We start from the raw sequence: 23899 nt of genomic DNA on the forward strand, positions 1-23899 counted from the left end.
GGCCCTGGGTCGGGGCTCCACCCACGTGCTCGCTCGCCGCCGCCGAAGCAAGAACACATTCTGCACGTAGCAGACGTATTAATCAGAGAGGGGCCGTCTGCTGCCTCGGTGGAATAAATGAGAACGAGTTCGCCGGACCCAGATTCCCCAAAGGGGGCGTGATCACAAACCGGGGGGGCTGTTCGCTTAAAAACACTGATCTCCCGCAAAGCGGAGAGAGAAAAGGGCTCCAGCCGCTTCCTAGTTGAGCTGCTATCCGTATGTGCCAAGGTGGTTCTGGTCAGTGGTGAGTGCAGGTCAGGCCGGGGCAGGAGCACAACCGCGGTTGGTGTCATTATCAAGTCTCTGAGAGGAGTCCAGAAGCTTATTTGCGACTGCACTGAAGACAAAGTTATTACTTGGCAAAACTTTGGGACACACCAAACTCTTTTGCTATCCTGTCATAGTTTTGATCCCCTTCCTCAGTATATGTAAACATACATATATATTTTTTTAAATCAACAAGTTCAAAATGCTGGGTGAGTGCTAAATTCAGTTTGATAGAATTATTGATTCATTTTCTTACAATTATTGATAATTTATTGGTTAACTGTTTGATTGGACTGGTGACTTTATAGAAGGAAGGGGGGATTCTCCAGTCTCACTAAAAATGCCTTTGGGACATATCATGAGATTAGATCTAGAGAAAATAGCCCTGGACTACATTGTGCCCTGTTTGCACAACATCGGCTTCTGCTACCTGGACAATTTTTTGGGGGAGTTAGTAGGGGACTGTGTCCTGGAACGTGTGAAGCAGATGTATTATGATGGAGAACTTCAGGACGGTCAACTGGCTGGCCAGAGCAATGGGATCTCCAAAAGGCACTTGAGGGGAGACCAAATAAAGTGGATCGCAGGCACCGAGGAAGGATGTGAGGCCATCAACTTTCTCTTGTCGCTGACAGACAGGCTGGTGATGTACTGTGGCAGTAGACTGGGCAAGTATTATGTGAAAGAAAGGTCCAAGGTAAGAGCTCTAAAAGGGGTGAATTACTGGCAGCCGCTAGCAGGGGATATATAGATTGCTTTTATGGAAATGGAAGACTTTTTATAAAGTTTTCCCCCCTGTAATGCGGTGGGATCCTGTAGCAGATTTTGGGAGGCTAATGGGTTTATTTAATTTAAGGTTAACACTGGAAGTAATCTTTACATGCTCACCTGCAAGAGGTGGCTGCCAGGTGTTACCACAGTGATACTGCTTCTGTTCTCTAAAGGCACAATTCTAAAGAGTCTCTTATAAAATAACTTTGTAACTAATAGGAACTTATTTCCAAGGAAATGTGCTTAGGAGTCCAGCAGTTCAATCCTGCACAGAGTTAACTCCAATCTGAGCTTGTTTATTTCTTATACTGAAGTAACTGCGCTGGACTGCATTGTAAAAATCTTTCAAGTGCAGCACATGCTTGTGAATCAGCTAAGTTTGTAACTTATCTGCATTGGGGGTATGCCAGGTTGTTTTCAGTGACTATACAGCACTTGGTTTTCCGGGCACAGAAGCGCAGTGTGTCCAAGTACTAGAAATGTTTTTCTGGTGCTGCTTTCAGAAAGCAAAATGAGTTGGGAAGGTGTCAAAAGTTTGCCAAAGTCTATTTCATAGTGATGTTAACAGGTTACTTTCCACTAAGCTGCAGGTTGGTTCTTCGTGCTGCTTGCATGCCCAGTGCTTCTTGGGTTCCTGGGTAGCTTTGTTGGTCTTTAGAGCATTAATAAATTGAATCCCTCATTTATGCACACATGTACTAGCAAAGACTATTGCACAGCTGAATAAATAAACAAAATCTATAGCAATTAATAAACTAATTTCTTTTGAAAGTAACAGGAGGGTTGGTCCAAGCATGAATTCCTTCTGGTGTTCAAAGCTGCTGTATTCATGGAGCTACAGAAATGCTTCAGCTTTGTGTCATCTGTCAGTCTGTTCTTTTCTAGCAGCCTGATTCTTTGCATACTTACTCAGAATTAAGCCCTTCCAAGCACAGTGGGGCTTGCTCTCAAGTTAAATATGTACCAGGGTTGCCGCCAAATAATGTTTAACATGTTTAGAACAGCTAGATTCAAGTCCAGTAGCACCTTAGAGACGATTTTCGGGAGATAAGCTTTACAAAGTCAGAGCTCCCTTTGTCAGATACATAAGATGTTACTGGACTTGAATCTACCTCTTCTACTGCAGATTGACACAGCTACTCTCCTGAAACTTTTGGTAACTTCCTTTCCACTACACTGAAGATAGAAAATTTACACCCTGGTCCTATGTAGGTCTCATCAAAAGTAAGTCCCATCCAGTTCAATGAGATATGTGCATGTATTGGATTGCAACCTAAGAATATGTGTGTACTCATCTGGAGAAAAAGCAAACCATATTGGTTAGTTGTATTGTACATGCTGTCTGTCCATCTACTAACCAATGAACAAAGGATATTTAAGGTATTCTTTTTCTGTACCTATTTACCATGGGGTTAACGAAGATAGTCATCAGCTGTCAGACTAGTTCTTTCAGTGACTTCAACCGAAATATGTATATATTTTCAACGATATAGGAAAAACTCTCTAAAGTGGCAATTATAAGCATGCTTCCTAGGAATAAATCCCACTGCACTAAGAAGGACTTGTTTCTGAAGAAACATGCGTAGGATCATGCTGTTCAGGAGATGGAGGATCAGTGTGCAACAGACTTGCAGATAAGTACAGTTTTCCCCCAGCACACAGAAAGTATACCTGCTCTCAGTGTCAAGTAGCTTGGGTTTAGCTGCTCACCTGGAAGGAATTTTTGAGTACCCTGGGTGAGCAGGTAGCTAATTACAAGACTGATGTATCACTGCATGTGCATGTACAGCTGTTTTGCAGTCCAGTCCTGTACATGCTTATTCAGAAGTAAATCCTATTAAGTTCAGTGGGGCTTATACCCAAGGGCACATAGGATTGCACTCTGTTGTTTGCAACAGTACAACTATTGGGTCCAACTACTTGTTTGCTGATCATCTTTTTTCAGTACAGTTCCATTGTCATAAAACATGCTGTGCATCACAGTTTTCTGCAGCTCATTGTGTCTAAGTAGGTGGAGTGCGTGAATGAGCAGGGAGGACAAATAACTAAAGCTGAATTGCACAATGCAAATCTGCTCATCAGTCTCTGTGTCCTTAAGTTCCTCTAACCTGTTTTATAGCTAAGTGTTGCTATTATAATAAATTCAGCCCAATATCCGTGGCATAGTCTTGTTTCTACACCACCATTTTCACAAACCTCAGTTGCAGATCTGCTTCTAACCAGAGTTGAAAACTGTGGTTTGAAGCTGTGTGAAAATGGCAGTACATAGTGTAGATCTAGCACCCACATTTGAAAGGAGGGGAATTAGTGCATGAGCGTGTATGTTGGAAATGTGGGGGAAAGTGTGCATGACCATTGGGGACTCCTGGTCTTTGGAAAGTGGTTAGGCAGTGTTAATGTCTGTACCAGGTCTAAAAAAAGTTGACTCCCAACTACTGAACTGTTGTTGCTATTGAAGGTTTTTAGCATTTGAGCTTCTCTTATGCTCTTTGTGTTATGTATAAATTATGTTATGGGGCAAGGGCAAGAATGTAAGAGAAATAATGTTTGTTGTAGTCAATGTAGCTGATGTTTGTATTTGGTGCTGATTTAAGCCTCAAATTGAGAAAATGTCTTAAATTGAATACGTATTTTAAACTTCTAATGAAATTAAGAAATAGGTTAATTCCAGGATTTAGAAGAAGAGTTGGTTTTTATACCCCGGTTTTCTCTACCGTAAGGAGTCTCAAAGTGGCTTACAATTCCCTTCCCTTCCCACTCCCCACAACAGGCACCTTAGGAGGCAGGTGGGGCTGAGTGAGTTCTGAGAGAACTGTGACTAGCCCAAGGTCACCCAGCAGGCTTAATGTGGAGGAGTGGGGAAACAAACTGGTTCTCCAGATTAGAGTCCGCTCTTAACCACTACACCACACTGATAACATCAGTGTTAAAAATCTGCTAGAATGTTGATGATAGTTATGTTAGCATAATTCACAGCAGAAGAATACTGAAAATAAAATTTGGCAATTTCAAAACAGCAGTAGTGTTTGGTAGGCTTGACTTCAGCTTTCTTCATACCTTATAGTAAAAATAATGTACCAACTCACAGTAATCCTAAACTAGACAAAGAGCTGAGTGTTTATATGAGTCAGACTTAGAACTGACCTTTACACCAATGTCTGCTATTACATGATTTAAGAAAGCTATTTTATACTGATTTGCCTTCAGCCATCAGCAATTACATATTGACTGTAGGAACAGGAGACTTTAAACAATGCTGCAAAATTAAATAGTTCTGTTGTTCAGAATTGTAACGAAACAAGTACAATAACTAATTGAATTCCCATAGGCATGCTATCTAGGGTGGAATTTTAAAACCCTCTTTCCTTGTCAAATCCACAGTGGAATATTTTAGCCATGTCCTCCTGTCTGACCTGGGACTCCCCACCCCACTCCCGTATATAATGCCCTCCTCCAGAAGTTGAGAATTGCACTCTTCAAAGCCTGTTGACTTCCATGAACTTCGCAGGGTACAGCTCTGCTTCAGGTGGCACTGTCAGCTCTGACCACGGCTTGAAGGACTGGGAACATGAAGTTTTGTTGAAGGCTTCTTTTCTTGTTCTTATTCTTCTCAGTTTCCTAGTTTTTTTAACCATAGTTTTCTGTGGCATTTGAAAAAGCAAACTGTCATTAGCCATAACTTTCAAATCGTTACAGGAAAACTTGGTTTGCCGTCAGTTTACAAGCTGTAGCTTGGAGGATCGTTCTGACCACAGTCACCAGAGCTCAGAAGCAGAGTACAAGTTTTGCATGCATCCTGGGTTTCCCCCCTGCACCTCCAGTTTAAAACGTTATTTGGTAGTAAGGCTGAGAAAGACCTTTCTCTTCCTGAGTCCCTGGATCGTTGCTGCCAGTCAGAGTATACAACAGTAGATTAGATGGGTCAGTGTTCTGACTTGGTGTAAGGCAGCTTTATGCTATCGTGCGCGTTCATTACCATGCTTCCATTCATTTCTCTAGGGTTGTTCAGGAGAATGTGCTGGTTTATTGGGCTTGAAAGATCATCTCCAGTACTGTGGGAGGTTCCTGTATTCTAAAGGAAGTGTCCTGATAGGAGAGAGATCTTATCCAAAATTGTAGAATGCTTCTTCATATTGCATGGTATGAGGAGCTTAGCTTGGAGGGATATAGCTCTATGTCCCTTATAATGGTCTAATATTTTAAATATTTTAAATATTTGTATTGTTGCATTGGCATTCAACAGCAATAACCTTATACTAATGTTGCAATAACATTGCAGTGGTGGTAACGTTAATGTTCTGTGACATTGCAGTGTATTGCTTATTCACACACACCCTAGGCATTTATGTGCTGGCATAGCAAATTTGAGAGCAAAATCATCAGAGCACATGAAATGGGCCTCCACGCAAGTGTACCATTTCAGAGATGCACAACTACATCCTTGGGTGAAATTTTATTCCTATTATTAAAAAAAAACTCCTGTAAATGGAAAGCAACCCAACCAAAATGAATGGAGGTCCAGCAGAGGACAATATATGTGAATATCAAGGGTTAATTTTAGGTTTTTTTTTTTTTTTTTTTGCAAATCTCACTACTGGATTGCTTTATCAAGGAGAATGGCAGGGGGGGAGAGTGGGGGGAACTTTAACCTTTCCCCACCACTGCTTTCTCTCTGAACAAAACCATTCCTCAGTTGATTATACCTTCCCCAGCAGGCTTAGAAGCAAGTCAAGTGTGGCTGTTTTCAGAGATAGGGTGTCAGGGGAGGCAAGGGTGATTTCCCTTGTGCTCTTCTCTTCCCTTGATAAAGCGATCTCAGTGGCTAAATGTGCAAAAAACCCCACAAAGAAACCGTAAGTTGTCACTGAGTCCTCGGAAAGAATGTTGAACAGCAGCATTCTCTATAACGGGTTACTTCTGCATTTGAAAGGTGTTTTCAAACAAGTAGTCCTTATCTTAGGTGGCAGTGGCACAGGCTGTGTACCAAATGTGTTGTCAATGGACTCGTAGACTGCACCTGTGCTTTGCTTGGCAGCCCTGCTTTGTTTGGAGCCAAACCCTGGTGGTGGTAGAGATGAACATCTGAAGCTGCCTTATATTGGGCTAGACCATGGGTCTGTCAAGGTCAGTGTTGTCCAGTCTGACTGCTAGCAGCTTTGCAAGGTTTCCAGTAGGGGTCTTTCACATTACCCACTATCTGATCTTTTTTTTAACTGGAGATGCTGGGGATTAAAGTTGGGGCCTTCTGCATGCTAAGCAGCTGATATACCACTGAGCTCCACCCACAATGCAGGGTGCAGCTGGATCGAAGGTGGGCCAGTGCACATGTTCCTGGTCAGGTCCATATAGTTGTATGTGTTTGTAAAGTGCTGTCAAATTGCAGCCGTAGAATTTTCAAGGCAAGAAACATTCAGAAGTGGTTTGCCATTGCCTGCCTCCATATGGGCTGAGAGAGTTCGGAGAGAACTGTGACTGGCCCAAGGTCACCCAGCAGGCTTCATGTGGAGGAGTGGGGAATCAGACTGGGTTCTCCAGCTTAGAGTCCACTGCTCTTAACCACTACACCACGCTGGTTCTCCATATGGTTATGCATCCAGAAATGGCCTTGGTATGTGTCAAAATTAAAGCACAGACAGCTTGAAGATTTTTGTCTTTTTCCTGAGATCTCATGACCATGAGATAGTCTATTTCTAATATCACTTTTGTACTCAACTGCTGTTATCAAGCCAAAGGAAAATTAATAAATCCATGTATTTTCTACAGCCTGCTTTGGTGGTTATATTCATCATAATTATGGGGGTAGAGAATCATTATATATTTCGTCGCATAAAAATATAAACTGCACCGCTACAAACTTACTCTGTTCTGGGCATGAAACCTAAGCAGCAGTGTGAGAGATTTTTTTTATTGGGTTGCTGAAGAGCACCGCCTATGGAAATATAATTGTTTATTATAGGTTACAAAGGATTTTGATGATACTTGCATAGCAGCATGCTTTGCAATTAGTTTACAATGGAAGGTCTGATGAAAACTGCCATCCTGGAGAAATATGCATAATTTGTCTTTCTTTTTTCTAATCAAATGCACATGTTCTGGCATAGCGGTTGGGTTCAAATCTGTTCTCCTGGCCGGCTGCCAGGATGCCCAATGTTCATCAGAGTGGGTTCAGAGCCACCAGAACTGTAAATACAACAGACAAGTCATTTTATTATATCAGACTGAAGAATTTGACTTTGGCAGAGATCCTAGAGCAGTTGCCATGGCTGTGTCAGAACTGATGTTTGTATCTGTGTTTGTCAAGCTTGATTAGTTAGTATGGTTGATGGTATGCAGGGTTAGGGGTTTTGTGTGTAGGCTTTGGGTGTGTCTCATGATGACTGAGGCGTTGAACCTACGTGCAATTTGAGGCTCCTAGTGTAAAATACAGCTTTCCATAATCATAAAATTTGAGGTGTGAGTAGTGCTTGGGGGGTATGTGTGGCATGCAACAGTTCCTGAAAGGCCACAAAACTGCTGCTGTTAATAATGAAAATACTTAATAGCATGTAGCACTATCAGTGTAGCTGACACTTTGCAAAGTAAAATAAGCAATAATATAGGTCCTACCTGTGAGGAACTTGCAGTCTCGGTTTTAAAATACAGAAGACAACAGGGGAGGGAAGGAAGAAAGACAAAGGCTTGGGTAATGGGAAGACTGTGCAGATGCAATTTCATGTTATTAAGATGGAGTTTGTGTAAGGAATGTTGGACTAAAGGGTTAGGTCTTGGGGGACACACCTCTGACTCTTTGCCCAGCCCACAGGGTTGTTGTGCGGTACTGTATTCCAATGGCAAATCACAATGAATAATAGCTGTGATAAGAATAACTGGTATACAAAGTTTGATGGGAGAGTACTTTTTCAAGAGCACTGATGTGCAATACGATGAATTGTGATTCTGTCAGTTGATGGATAATGGAGATTCTCCTACACCACCAACTCTACTATCTGACTTTCAAGTTGCTCCCTACCCATGTAATGCTATTTAGAGAGTGGCTCACTGACTGTCCCAACATACTGACTTTTTCCCAAGCATAAAAAAATCTTTCTCTCATTCCGTTTGGTTATTCTGCATTATTTTACACTATGCAGACTGTCTTGGGTCTCAGTAAGAAGGGTGGGCTATAAATAAAATAAGACTATTTGGTCTCTAGGGTTTGATCAGGTTTATTTAAAAGTTTGAAAATATACACTGCATTAAACCATTAGATCAAATATTTAGATTGCCCAGAGCCAAAACCAAAGCATGAAGTCACTAGACAATTTCAGTTTACTTCCATGCGTTGTTTTTTTTAATCAGATTGTTGATCAGCAACCTGATCGGTCAGATTGCTGTTGACAATTCTTCTGCCACTTCCTGTAAAAAGTAATTGTATAAATTGCCTAAACTCTGGGTGACCTTTCCTGGGAACTGAACTGGTCATGCTCTTAGTCATGGGGGATGGCAATTTGAAAGTCATAAGAGAGAAGTATTAGCAAATTCTTAGGAATAGAATTTTCAGGATACCCTTGAGAATTCAAGTATATGGAGAGAGGTACACATTACCTTGACAAATATGGTTTTTAAAATCTATATTTGCTGAACATATGTGAATCCAGGGGTACGTGTTTGCTGGAGAGAATCAAGGGAGAAAGGAACATGCTTTCTGTGGCTGTTGATTCCCTCCTGCGATCCCTCTTACTTCTAGCTGTTTTCCCCTTGCCAGAGTTGTTTCCTGTCTCAGAATCAGGCTTAGTGAAGAAATATATGAAAACTGTTTGGCGGGAAGGGGTTACAAGGGAGAATTAATTATAATTCTGTACATGTGTCTGAGTTAGTCTGTTGCTGCAAAAATAAACTTGTGGCACCTTAAAGGCTGGGGAAGGCAATGGCAAACCACCCCGTAAACATAAACGTCAGAATGTGACATCACCCCATTGGTGCTTGCACAGGGGACTACTTTTACCTTTACCTTGTGGACTAGAACTTTACCTTTCAAAAGCAATGAGTGGCATTCTTACTCTGTCTTTAAGGTGCCAGAAGATACAAGGGTAAAATTGGTGTCAGGATATGGGTTAAGCTTTCCATCCTTTCCCCACTGATTTCTCCCTGCAAACGGTCCTACCTTAGAGTTATGAGGTAAACATGGGTTGGGGGGTGTCATTCCACCATTAGTATCTGCAGTAGTGACTCAGGTGATTTTATTCCACTGTATCTAACTGAATATTCACTTTTACTTATGAAAAGATCCATAACACACATCAGGGTGGATTTGATTTAAATCAAATTGATTTATAGTACTAGTCAGTAAGGCTAGATTTAAATCATAATTTTTGACATAAACAGCACTTCTTATGATGTTTCATTCGGGCCACCAGGCCTTGCATTTCTTTGTTGCAGTGTTGCATTTTGCACGCATGCCTGCCTTACCCATATGTAGAGGAACTTCATTACAATATTCCCAAGCTGGGTCTCTTTTATGGCCTGCTGCCATTATAGGTTTTCTCCTCCAGGGAGAGAATAATATGATAAACCTCAGGCTATACACACAATGATCCCAATACTTGGGAGAATTCTGCTCAAATGGTTTCACTACAATTTTTACTGCTTGCCTCTCCCTCTGTACACTTAGCTCCTTGTGCAGATCTATTCCACTCCAATCAATCATTGAACTTAACTGAACTTCTTGTAACATAGCACTTAAGAGGTAAAGGATTGATTCTGTGCACATAGATTTGCAAAGGAGCAACTTTGTATGTTTATTTTATAACATTCTTGCTGTGAAGAAGAGGCATGTTATCTCTGCAGATACAAATTGATAGTTTTGAGAACTGCAAAACCAAGCATCTGTAATAATATCTTCTAGATAGAAAAATTGCCCAAAATAATCTTACAGAAACCTCTGGAAGAGCATGACATTGTGAATGGATTAATGGAATTAATTTACCAAAAAATTTAAACATTGCATCAATATAATTTTTATCCACCCTGACAGGTTGAGTTCTGATGCCTGCAGAAAAAGGGGTGATCCCCCCCACCCGAGCTGTTCTTAGTCTGTGTAACCCAACATGGGAGTCCACTGAGTGTGTGAGAACATCTTGCATGGATGGGAACAGCAGACCTCTTTCCTCACCTCCAAGGGTGGTGAAAAGCTTTGCTCATCAACAACACATGGATATTTTCAGATAGTGAAAGCCTGTCTGTCTTTGAGGTGTGCACCTGTGCTCCCTTCATGTTCTGTATTCCAAACTATTTGAATCTGTTACACATGTCTGGATCAAAGCTGGTGACATTTGTGAACCCTGTTCATGTGATACAAGCTTTAAAGGAAAACACCACCAGCCTTTTAATGTAACACACACTGGACATGCTTTTAATTGATGCTAAACTGTATCAGGTATATTAACACAGGTGTAAAATTTCCATCAGGGTTCATTGCTTTGCTGGCATTAATGTGTTCAGTTTGAACCTGTCTCTTGTAGGAGTTTCTGATCTTCTTTGCTCCTTTCTGAAAGGCTTCTTTATTAATGATTTCAAAACATCTTCCCGTGTACAGAGCACTTTTACAGTCCTTAATAAAAAGCCCAATGAGTGCAAGCAAAAAGAGATGTGTTGCCACTTTTAGTTATGTGTCTCTTCCATTCCCCTATAAAGTAGGGGATGTGTTTGCGTGTGTGGGTTATGCTTTACAGTAGAGGGATCCAAAGGGTGCACAGAGCCCTCTCTACCAGCCATTTTTCTCCCTTGCGCTAATGCTTGGGAATTAATGGGTGGGGGAAGGCCGGAGCAACAGTTTAAAGGAAGATAAGGCATGAGAGGCTTCAGTGCCCCTTCCACCTTCACACCTAGTTTGGCCCTGAAAGATAGTGGCTTTCTGAAAGCTATCACCAACAGCATTTGACTAATAGTCCATCTTTAAGGGTCTTTGGTAAGACTTCTGTATCGTGTGACACCTTTTCAGAGGTCACTCCTCTGAATGAGTTTTGTTGAGGCTTGAAGCAGGACCACGAGAAGTTCCAGCCTTTGAACCGGAGTCTTCCAAATCCCAACAGTCTCTGTTCAGAACATCATTCCAGACTCACCAAAGGCCATCCAAAAACAAATTGGCCCTGCTTATATATTTTAAGGAAATTATTTTTCCCCCAGAAATTTTTTTGGATTGAATAATGCATTAAAAGTGTCCCTAATGAACTGAAAAGCATTGATGTTCATTACCTTGATTGATGCCGGCAAACGCATATGCTGAAAGGCAAACCTGTTTGTTTGCAGAAGGAATTCCAGGCGTCTAATTGAATTAACAATTTACTTTGGTATCTTTATTTCCTTCCACAATGAGCTGCTTCAGTAAATGTCATTCTCCCTTCACAAGCTCATGTGCACAAGAGAGCCACAAAGCTGGGAGCCCTATTTTATGCATCTTTTGTCTTGTTCAGATAGGAATGAGACAAAGTGCATTATGCCCAGGTAAAATTAACCAGGGGAAAATTGTTTTCATAGCTGCTGTTGCTGAGGTAAGGATGCCACTGGTAGTTGGTGTACACTTCTGGAGTAACCTCGCTTTCATCACTGTGGATTGGTAGCCTTGAATTTCTTTCACTGCTGTTAGTCATGCATCATGCAGCCTAGCCTGTCCTGGTGTACGACTGAATTCTAAAGATGGATGTGTGCCTCTGTATAGTGACTGGTTGTTTGGTTGCAACCAGGCAGGCAACCCCTGTCCCCTAAAGCACTGGTTTGCATGGCAGTTGGTCTCTGGTGCTTCAACACAACTGCTAAAACCCAGGATCCAGTAACCCAAACTCCAGTTCAGATATGGAAGGATTAATCTTGATAGAGGTTCTTGTTACTGTGTGATCCCAAAGCATGGGAGGAAAAACAAAACAAAATTGTTATGTCGGCTCAATTAAAAAAAATATTTTGGCTATAATAAAGTCCTCTTTTAAAAAAAAAAAGGATTTAAAATTAAATCTGAACTTAATGCAAATATGTTGTATGTCTTATTCTGCCCTTTCTGCATGGTTTCCTGCTTTTCTAACTCCATTTTCTGCATCACTTGATATATCATGTCTTATATTTTTGCACTTTTTCTAATTTTTGTAATACTAGTCCTATTGCATTGCTTATTAGGTCTTCCATGCTGTTTCATTAAATTTGTTTTACACCATGCAATACTCCTTGAGTCTTTTCGAGAAAGGCACACTGTAGATAAATAGTCTCTAAAAGCTGCTTTTCTTTGTAAAGAAAGAATTATGTGTGTGTGGGGGGGTAGCCTCTTCATCAGTCACCATATAGTACAATAGTTTGTATACTTACGTTATGCCTTAATACTAGGTGCCAGGGATTGTTGAGACACCCCAAGTTTCATCCACTGATCCATCTAGGTGACCTTTTTATTTGTGTGTTATGTCTAGGAACTCCCTGATCTCTGCATTGCGCTAAGTACTCCAATTATAATGTGAACACTGACATTTGCCTTCCATTTCATAGAGAACAGTGATCTGACTAGAAATTAATACCAGCCTTTGCTCCTTTCTGAGATCATATATGTTTTTGTGGGTGGCAGACTTGTTACCAAAGAGAAGAGTCAGATTAAAACAGAAAAAGACACTGGAAAAAATAAACGATTTGTAATGTTGATTCCAATCAGCACTTGTCTACCACAATCTGTCATGGTTGCAGGCTGTAAAAGAGATTATATCTAAAAATAAGCAACCATTTTTACAGTAGTAAAAATATTTTGAAATATTTAAGAAACACACACATATAATCGCTATGTTTTATGGTTATAGGAACAAATTAGTATCAAAATAATAATGGATTAAAAAAATTTAACCAGCTTATTTTCACATCTTGATTTGTATTGTGTGTGTTAAGTGCCATCAAGTCGCTTCCGACTCATGGCTACCCTATGAATGAAAGTCCTCCAAAATGTCCTATCTTTGACAGCCTTGCTCAGATCTTGCAAATTGAAGGCTGTGGCTTCGTTTATTGAGTCAATCCATCTCTTGTTGGGTCTTCCTCTTTTCCTGCTGCCCTCAACTTTTCCTAGCATGACTGTCTTTTCCAGTGGCTGATTTGGTTTTTTGGCAGTCCACGGAATCCGTAACACTTTCTTCCAACACCACATTTCAAAGGAATCTATTTTCTTCCTATCAGCTTTCTTCCTATCAGCTTTCTAACCCGGAAGGTTAGCTACTGGGCAGCAGCAGTAGTGGAAGGTGACACTGGCAGAGAATCTTTCGTAGACAACGGCAGTGCCACTATGGCGAACCCTGTTAGTACTGCGCAGAAGAAGGCACTGGTAAACCACTTCTGACCAACCTTTACCTTGAAAACCCTATGTTGAGACAATCCAAAATGATTTGTATTGCTGATTTAAATTTTGCTTGATTTTAAAACAGGCCATCCTGTGTCAGCCTTTTGATGATTCAGGACAATTATGATTTTGAATCATACAGAAGTCAAGTTGATTAAGTGTTCTGTATCACAAAAAACTTGTATACTTCTACACCTATCAAACAGTGAACAAAATCTACCAATGCATGATCCGCAACCCATTATCCTGTGTCTAACCATGGCCACTTGGTATATACTTTACAGGGTTGCTCTGAGGCTAAAATGGAGGAGAGGAGAAAGATGTCTGTTGCTTTGGGTCTCCATTAAGGAGAAAGGCGGGGTATAAATGAAGTCCATAGGTAACATAGATCTTACTCAGTGGCTGTCAGCAAGAATTTCCCCGGTGTTCTCACCTGCTAGATTAAAAAGCCCCACTGTATTTATGCAAACTCTTACATGCCCTTGGGGAATTTCTAGATTGTGGCCATTATTTGGTTCAAAGTTTCCTTGAAGTTCTATCTGAATGGGACTTCAAGTTAAACTACTTACAATGTCAAAAGAAATTTTTGAAAATAAGATCAGTTTCAGCTAGTATTATCAAAATAAGTGTTTTGCTAATTGTTATTTTTGTTTTGTGATTCACATATGATTCAGACTAGAGAATGTTTTACTATAGCTCACGTCCATGAGATACGTGAACTACTCGTATTGCAGTAGCACTTAGGATGCAATATAGATGGGGGTTGCCCTGTTTTGAGCACTGCATAAAGAGATAGGTAGATATGATTTGTGCTTGCTGTCTGGTTCTATAAGCCCATAAACAATGGTCAAGCACTGAAGTATGAAGCAAGGCCTTGATGTGAGAAACTATTCTTCCCTGGGGGGAACGTCTGCCTGTGAAGAACTTTGAAAGCTTCCATAGGCCGCCAGGGAACTACATTTGAAATGTTGCTTTAAATGACCCAAGGAAACAAAGCTGACCATCGTAAATGTTGTTTCACCCTTTCTTCTTGAAATGGTGGGAAAGTCCATTCAGCTTTGCAGGTTCAGATCCCGTTGGAAGACAGAAAATGTAAGTCCTTTTAGTGTCTTTGTGACAAACGACAAATGATTTGGAAGTAGCAGTTAGAGTACTGTTGTAGTGCAGGTTCCAGATCCCTGTGAGCTGCATCGGTTATAGTCTGTTACTACCATACATTTAGTTTAGCAGCCAAGATGTCAGTTTCAGAATGGGTATTCCCACACTTAGCCCAGATATGTATTTCAGTGTGACTGATTAGCGAAACTGGCTTGTCGGTCCCTTACAAAGTATTATTTGAATTGCCTTTTACAGTGTAGGAGAATCTGTTACTCCATCGATTTTGTTTTACTGGCCTTTTCCCCCTAATACTCTCTTTTTCTCTTTTTAACCTAATGCAGGGATGTCAGACATCCAGCCCCTTGAGAGCTCTTAACCGGCCGAGGCAGCCACACACACACCCTCTCAGTCTGAGCTGGCATGGCCTGGCCTGACCAAGTGACATTTATGTCATATCCGGCCATGGTAACAATTGAGTTTGACACCCCTGACCTAGTGTGAGGTGTTGTATCAAGTGCAGATGGAGCCCAGTCACACCAAGCAATCTTTGCTGTCAGGTGGTGGCAGCAATTCTCCAGAGTCAGCATCCATAGGACAAAGCATGTATATGTCCATTGGGGGAAAAAATCTCGGGGGGGGGGATTGCTGCTTGGGTTGAGAGATTAATACTCTTGCTTTCTTCATGTAGCTGTTCCCAGCGTGATCGATGAACTAGGAAATAATCAGGGTTCTTCCGTGGTAGGTTATACATCTTCAGACATTTATTTCTCATTGATTACACAGGTAACACCAATGAGCCAGTGATATAAATCTCGTTGCATTAGCAACAGACCTGACCCCCTATCTAGTCTAGAGCTGGATTTTATAGGATGGCTTTAGCACAGTTAACATGACTTATAATTGAAGTAGGAGAAGTGCATTGTTAATTAGCAGTGTGTCTGTCATGGTGTGTGTGTGTATGTTAATGTGTAGGGAGCACATATACTTTTAATCTCTTTGAATAATTCATGTCAGTGAGAGCTAGGCTGATTTGTCCTCACTGAAATGCTGTCTCTGAGGGCAGCGCTTCACTTTATCCCATGCACTTCTGTTCAGGGATGCTGTTGAAGCCACTGCTACATCTTGTTCCTATCGCCCCGCCCCAGCTGTTGAAAATCTTGCTTCTCTGAGCATAACCACATTCCTTTGTTTGTTTAGCCTCACCCTGGGTTCTGTTTCTTGGTCACCCTGGAGTTTGATATTGGACTGGTGTGAACACACATACAGAGGCCTTGCTTTTGTTGAGTTGTAACAATATGCCATGTGATTTGTTTCTTCCTATGTAAGCATAAGACTAGGAATCCAATTCCCTTGAAAGCAGTAGAACTTAGTTTCAAATGACCATGTGCTTTGGACTGAAACCTAACATTATGGACAGAAAAAAGAAATACGCCATAAAGGACTGGCAAGATGTGGAAAATGGTGGGAGAAAACACAGGGAAAAATAATTTTCTGTTCTAGGAAAGTTTTTGAAAAAAGTGGGATTTGAGGAAAACTAGATGCGGGCAGATGCTTACGTTTCATTTAAATTGGGGTTGTAGTTTTTTTGCCTAAGTATAAATATGAAAGGAAAAACAAAGCAACACACAGCACTGTCAATTGTCAATGGCACCTTGTGCCTCAAAATTTCCTGAGGCCACAGCTCTTTCCTAATTTTGGCTTTTTAGTTTAACTGCAAGTGCAGCATTTACATTTGCAAGTGGACATGTCTTCTACAGTTTAAACCTTATTTGCCCTTGAAGTAGACTTTGCTTTTATGGTACACAGCCATGTGTATTTGGAATATGTTGGATGGTGCCAAAATATTCATGGACATTATCTCAAAACTCCCTATGAGTTTTTGTGATTTTGTGTGCCTGTATGGGCACTTTACCATATCCAAGATATGGCACCAATGTTTGTGTGTTAAAGTGCTGTCAGGTCACTGCTGATTTATGGCAACCCAGTAGACTGTTCTAGGCAAGAGTCGTTAGGAGGTGGTTTGCCATTGCCTGTCTCTGTGTGGGCTGAGAGAACTGTCACTGGCCCAACCACCCACAAGGCTTCATGTGGAGGAGTGGGGAATCAAACCTGGTTCACCAGATTAGAGTCCTGCTGCTCTTAACCACTGTACCATGTAATTTGGGCCAGTGGCTGAAGTCCAATTTCAGGAATCAGGAAATCTTGGCTTGTTTTTGGGCTCTGTCACTAGCTGGTTGAAAAATTGCTTACTTTTCCTGGGTTCTCCCCTCTGAAGTGATTAATGGTGATCAATCATGAACAGCTTTTAGGAATCACTTTGAAATCTTCAGATTCGGGATGTGATATAAATACAAAATACAGCTGTTTGGGGTTTCTCTCTCTCTCTAGCATTCTGATGTTTGTATGCTGGCTTTATGTGTACCTCTGAGCCTGATCCATCAATCCATTGGTGTAGGTGTGTAAACATGGGAAACCGCATAGGGACTGGTAGACCCCTTTGCATTCTCTTACTCTTTATTCCTGTGTTGATTCCCTTTTGTGTGCGTAGCTGTGTGCCCAGAGATGAATGTATCATGCTCTATATTTCTTAGAACACTGCATGCTTTTTATGTTATTTCCTCATCCGCTAGGGTGGCATTCAGAGCAATTGTTTTTCCTGGTATGGCCTTGGTATAGTTCAGGGCTGGCATCAGCATACCTGAGGTGGGGCAGCTGCCATGGCCCAGAGATTCTGGGGGGGTTCACTGTTGCTAACTCCCTACCCCTGCATCTTCCTGCCACCTGCCCGTGTGCCTATTCGCTTGCAAGCACTCCACAACCCATGCTCACAGCTTCCCTGTGTTAATCGGGAAATCATAGAATCATAGATTTGGAAGAGTCCACCAGGGTCATCTAGTCCAGCCCCCTGCACAATGCAGGAAATTCACAACTACCTTCACAACTGGGGAATCTTCCTACACAAGCCCCATTGACAAGAATGGAAATATCGCATGTCCAAGGGTAAAGCCATTTGAGGGAGAGGGATGTACGCAGAACTTCAGCATAAATATCTGGCTAAATAGAGGAGTTTCATCTGCCTTGTAAAATACAGTCCAATTAGATAATTGTGGGCTTCCTTCCTCCATCTGCCCAGAAAGGAAGCATTGCAGTTCAGAAGCTCTCACTCCATGCCCTGTCTCTATCTCTGCTCGCCTTTTCAGCTGTTTTGTCATCTAGGGGAAGAAGGATTTCATGCTGGAAGATTTCTCCCCTCCCACCCTCCACTTAAAAATCCAGTACTGCACTGGTGCTCAAACCTTTTGAAGCAAGACCATCATCTAAAATTATTGTACTTATCGGGTCAGTTACAGTCCAGTAATTCCACATTACTTTTCTTCTCGCCCCCATAAAGTGCAATATCTCACATTAATTAACACGGAGCAAGTTTATTTTATTTTTCATGCTAAGTCTTTACTAACATATAGCATTACTGAGTTATTTCAAGGCCTTTTCACACATGCAAATCCATATTTTCCTATGTGTCTCCTCTCGCTCATCACATTCATCCTGTGAAAGCTGATATTCTGGCCATTTCCACACAGGTTACTTGCACCGGGATCAATACTGTTGGGATGGAAGCTAGGTTTTCCCGCTCTGAAGGAAGGGCATCTTGATCTTTGGGTGTTTCTCACCCATTGCTAGGGGTAGGCAGGACTAAACTAACAACTTCCTGTCTGCTGGCGAGGGTCACCTCCCCTTCCAGTTCTTCTCCTGCCTTTGCTGGGGTGAGAGCGTTGCAGCCATAGCTGCTGCCTAGGTCTAGTGAAATTAGGTTAGAATAGATCATTTTCCTTACCTTGTCGTATCCAATAGCTCCCGGCTCTGCCGACTATCAGCTAAACCGCGGGAGAACAGCTAAGCCGTGGGAAAGAGGCAGCAAATGAAATGGCTGCTGGAGAAGCTGCACTGGAGGACATCGAGCTCCTTTCCGATGCAGATCAAGAATTGGCCTTAAAATTGGATCCTGCCGTTATCTGCCCTGGCGGACTATCGGAGAGGGAGACCAGAAAGTCGCCGCCGCCGCCATCTACTTCGGCTGGAAAATTGCTGAAGAAAAACAAGTCTAATGGCGGGAAAAAAGGCAGCAGCCGCAAGCGCCAGCTTAAGCAGAGTTCTGCTTCGACCTCTAAGGTCCCCACCGGATCCTCTGCTGTGCCTTTGGATGTGGAGCCCAGGATACCTACAGAGGGTATCCTGAGGAAGGGGGATCCCCCAAGAACCCCACATTTGAACAGGTATATAATATGATAGAGGGCTCCATGGAAAGACATTTTCAGAGGCTCCAATCTCTTATCCTACCCTTCCAGCAGGGTTACCCTCCTCAAAGACTCCTTCAGCCACTTCAAGGGTTTTCACATAGTTGGACATCTTCCCGTGGGTCCTCAGCCGTATTTGAACCCATGCAGGAGGAGCCTGGCTACAGCCAAAGAGCCCCCTCTAGGCAGTGGCCCACTAAGGCAGCTATGAAAGCAGTGCCAAATATCCAAGAGCAGAGAAATGAAACCTACCCTGTGGATAGGGATTCTGGGGCTGACAATAAGGAGGGAGAGAACTCCCCATTGTTCAGGAACAGCAGCCTCGGCTGTGCTGTTCTTATGATTTCCAGCCTCTTTTGGCCAAGGCACTTTTTGCTTTAGACCTATCTGATGAAGTTGAAGCACCTGAGGAATCTAAGTCTAAATCCAGACGTAAAGGTTCCAAGGAATATTTCCCACAATGGATGCCCAGACTATTAAGGTCCCCTTACCAGAAAACTTTGAGAAAGTTATTAGAGATGAATGGGACAAACCCCTACATAATAAACAGTTCTCTGGCAATGCCAAGAAACTATATGATATGGCCTCATATGCAATGGATATGTTGGAATTGCCTGTGGTAGATGCTCCTATCTCTGCCCTTCAATCCTCTGACTTCCTGGCGGAGAATGGAATGGGCTTTATTAAAGATCAGCTCGATAGGAAAATGGAATTTCTTTCCAGAAAGGTGCTGGAGGCAGATGCACTGTCTATTCAGGCCAATACCACTATAGCACTCATGGCTAGGGCTTCAAATGTCTGGATAAAGAAGCTCACTTAGCTTCTACCCACCACAGATTAAAAAGAAAGAAAATAGCCAAGGGACTGTCTCGAGTGCTAAAGGCGTTCTCCTTTATGGCAGATGCCTCCTTGGACGTAGTGATCTTCGCTGCTAGAGCGGTCGCCTCCAATACAGCCATTCGCAGGGCCCTATGGGTAAGGCCATGGTCAGATAAGTCCAGGTCCAAGACCATGTTCATAGGTCACCCATACAAGGGTGGAAAGTTATTGGAGAGAGACTAGATAGGATGCTCTCCGAAATTAAGGATAAAATAAGGCAACCCTTAAATCCCATAAAAAGGAACCCTGTCCTGTCCAATACTCTCAGTCCTTTCAATCCTACCATACCTTATCCAGGTTCAGACAGGATCAGAGACGTCTACACTGGGCTCCTCAGAGAGAGTCCTTTCGACGTTTCAACAGATTCAACCGCCCCTCACAACTACAGTCCTTTAGGGCGGACAAACCTGACAAATTCTTCAAAGAAAATAAGCAGTGACGCCAGGGATCCAGCGGTGGGGGGAAGGTTACTTTTCCTTCCACAGTGACGTCACTCCCAGACAGATACCTGGGTACTACAACTAATTCAGCAGGGATGTCTAATAGAATTTCATCACAAGCCTCCAGATTGCTTTGTCGCATCTCCATGCTACTGCAGTGCTGTAAAACATCAGAGAACGATGGAAGCCATTCCTCACTTGATCCAGATCGGGGCCATAGAGGAAGTACCTATTCAGGAACGTCTCCAGGGAGTTTACTCCATATTTTTCACAGTCGCCAAAAGAATGGGGACTGGAGGGCTATCCTGAATCTCAGATTTCTCAATTGATTCATCCAGGCCAAACATTTTCGCATGGAGACACTGCGAACCATCATAGAGCCTAATAATGTAGCAATACATATAAATTGGTTCTAAGTTTATCGTTCAGTTTATTGTTGTTTGTACTCCTTGTTTGTGAGTGCTTTTCCCTGTTTGTTTAGCTTGCTGTAGAATAACTGGAAGGGGAGGTGTTCCTCGCCAAGAGACAGGAAGTTGTTAGTTTAGTCCTGCCTACCCCTATCAATGGGCGAGAAACACCCAAAGATCAAGATGCCCTTCTACTTCAGAGTGGAAAGGACCTTCTCGGTGAGTAAACAATGTACCTTTTTCCCTGCTTCCCCACAGCATTGTGGTTAATTAGTGAACCTCCCAGGAATTCCCTGGCTTTCTCCCGTGATATCCCAAACCTTCTTTGCTCCAAAAATGTGGGAATAATTGTAACAAATTCTGGATAGCTGCTGTGTAGGTGGGGAAGTTTGGGTTTTCGTGGCCCTGTCCATGTGCCAGCCATTTTCCTCACATCAATCATTTCCTTCCCCTGCCACCAGGGGGTTTCACTGGTACATTTGCAGTTTTGAAGAGTGATTTAAGGTTTCTGATTTTTAAAAAAATAAAAAGTGTTGGGGAAATAGCTGGGATAAAACCAAGGATGGACATCCCTTGAAAGGAAGCTTCACAGTTGTCATAGCCAAAACTTCCTGTGCCTAAGCCTTATCTTCATTCTTTATCTCATCCCAAAGAAACAGCACCTTGTGTTTGAACAAAAGTTGCCGCATTTTCCTGACAAGTCTTCTTTTTTCTTTACTAGTTGCACAACAGTCAGAAGTATAACAGGGGGGAAGAAGCTATCCGGCATCTACAAAGATACAGCAGCCCTTCCTGCTAGAATTATAAGCTGCCACCCTAGTTTGAAATAAAAAAAAAGTTGAGTTAGAATTTTGCAAACCTGTTCTTGGAACCCTCCTTCCCCAAAAGCAGCCTATTTTGGTATTCCCTTTCCTCTTTTTTAGTACAGTTTTGAGAGAATGTGAGAAACACAAAAGAGAAAGGATTTGTATGCGTGTGTGTGTGTGTGAGAAAGAGGGGGAAAGAAAAAAGGAGGTTTCAGCAGGAATCAGAAACAAGAAGTGCTGTATGTTTTTGGATGTGCTTTTCCTTCCCTCAACAGTTTTGCTGTGAAGTGTACTCTGGAGTGAAGTTTGCATTTGATTGCTGATAGCCTCACGCTCTGCACGTAGCACTGTCATTAAGCCATCATCTCACTGGCAAGGAGCCAGATCGCAGAGCAGTTCTGAGGAAGTCTTTCTAAACCGAAACAGCTTTCACTGATATATATGTGTGTGTGTAAGTCGCTGCACCAAGTGTGTTTACACCTGCTAATTGGAGGCTAACTCTTGACTATCCTATCCCGAAGAACAAAATAATTAATTTTCAATAGCCTCAGATTTCCGGCTGTGATGGCACGGCTGCTCTCTGCATGCCCTGAATAGGTTTTCAAAATAATGTGCACGTCTGTGAACATAAAGGGGAACAAGTGCTGCATGCAGTTTGAACTAAAAAAAAAATTAATGTTCAGGACTGCAGCAAAGCTGTAACAAAAGAATATGAGTGTTTGGAGTTAAATATTCATCTTAGGGAGGGTATGTGGCTGAAGAACAAGGCGGCACCCTTCTTACACGAGAAAGAGGATCAATTGTTTCGGTAATTAAGATGAGACTGGGGTGTTCATAGCAAGCAAAATTATGATTATATTGCCAGACAACTCCATTCAACCTCAGTTTATTTAGCCTCAGCTTTTTGTGTTGTGGTGGGAATGCAAAGTGTCAAAACACAGGCAATTTGAAAGGATTGTTATATTAGCTGGGTTGCAGACTAGATTCATTTATTTGTTGGTTTTACTTATTCACAAAAATAAACCTAAAAGCACAGGATGGGATCGAGCCATTGATTTCATAATTCCCATATTGTACTCAGTGGGGTTTGACTGTCCTGAGCCCTTGCTGAGGGGCCCAACTAGATGTGATGATGTCCTCAGGTCCTGTCGATGCTAATACCATTTTAAAGCCCAATGAGATAATTTTAAAATGCCTAATTGAGCCAACAGCATTGTGGGGTGAGGTGCTGTTGTGCCCCCCACACACCTTTTTTAGTGTTGAAATGGCCACACTCCCCCCCCCCAACAGCTGTTTTGGCACTTGAAAAGCTTGGGGGGGAGGGGAGAGCGCCTCATTCTGATGTGCTGCGGGCCCAGTAGGGCCCTCACAGCATTTTAAAATCAGCTTATTGAACTTTAAAATGGTAATGGCATCCACGGGTCGGACCTGGGGATGCTGCCACACCTAGTTTGGCCCTGACTAAGTCCCATCCTTCAAGCTCCTTCCTTCTCCCTTGTCAACCCTCAACCAGTCATTTATTAGTGAAGGAGGAAATTTTGAATCCCTGCCATGACCCACATTGGTCACTGGCCAAATGTCGTAGACTTTTTGATCAGTGTTAATCTTTCCTCAGTTTTAATTCCTGTCATGGAGTGGGGGAGAATACATCTTGTACTTTCTGGAGATCTCATGGGGATAGCACATTTAGTGACTAGTCCTATGACTGGATGTGCCAGAAGCATGGCGGGTGCTTGCCTGTCACCATAATTGCCTTTAGACACCACAAAAAAGTCTGTTTTATTCCTACCAAGCTTTTGGTGATGCTTACTATTTTTTCTCATGGCAATGTATGTGTTTTATTGTTGAGTTTGGAACGGGTTTACCAGTTAGCTGTTTAGAGGCGCTGTGAGCATTTCTCTACCTGTAGTGGGGTGGCGGGGGATACATGATTTTGTAATCATTTTATGGTTGCTGTTTTTTAATTGTTGATGTTGTCTTCTGTCCTGCTTATCTAGTCTTAACAATACCAAGTGCAGGGTACAATAAATAATTAGAATGCCATCTTAGTCAAAGCAACCACTTATACTCCAATCAATAATTAACAGTGAAAATGCTAAAAGCAGCCAACATACAGTAAATTGTGATAGTTTCACAGTGCAATCCTAAACAGAGTTACACCCTTGTAAACCAACAGGCTTAAAAGGCATAATGCTGTTTAAGATTGCGCTGTGAATGTGCTCTAAAACCATCCATCATTCTAAAAGGCCCTCCAGAAAAGAGTTTTAGATGGAGGGGTAGATTTGTTTAAGCTGCACTGAGTGCTGGTTTTGACAGAAAGGCAGGCTATAGAATGTTTAAATAAGTATGCTGTATGCCACATCAGAGCACTGGTCTTGTCTTATCTACTCCTGTCTTATCTACTCTATCTTGTCAGTGGCTGTCTGATATCTTAGGCAAAGGCCTTTTCCAGCCATGGTCTCTTAGACCTTTGTCACTGGAGATGCCAGAGATTAACTGGAGACTGCAAAGGCATGCACATGCCATGAAATAAATTGCTGTTCTAGCCATGCAAATGGAC

General features: G+C 42.2%; 1 protein-coding gene across 1 annotated transcript in view; it reads left to right on the top strand.

Annotated features, from left to right (window-relative positions):
• The first annotated feature begins 649 nt into the window (after positions 1-649).
• EGLN3 (egl-9 family hypoxia inducible factor 3) overlaps positions 650-23899 on the top strand; it is a 38338-nt gene continuing 15088 nt past the window's right edge. The window contains exon 1 of the mRNA XM_056851224.1: positions 650-1006. Within this exon, the coding sequence (XP_056707202.1) occupies positions 650-1006 (357 nt within the window). The remainder of the gene's footprint in view (positions 1007-23899) is intronic.

Source organism: Euleptes europaea, chromosome 6 (assembly GCF_029931775.1).
Source record: "Euleptes europaea isolate rEulEur1 chromosome 6, rEulEur1.hap1, whole genome shotgun sequence".
Classification (NCBI taxonomy): Eukaryota; Metazoa; Chordata; class Lepidosauria; order Squamata; family Sphaerodactylidae; genus Euleptes; species Euleptes europaea.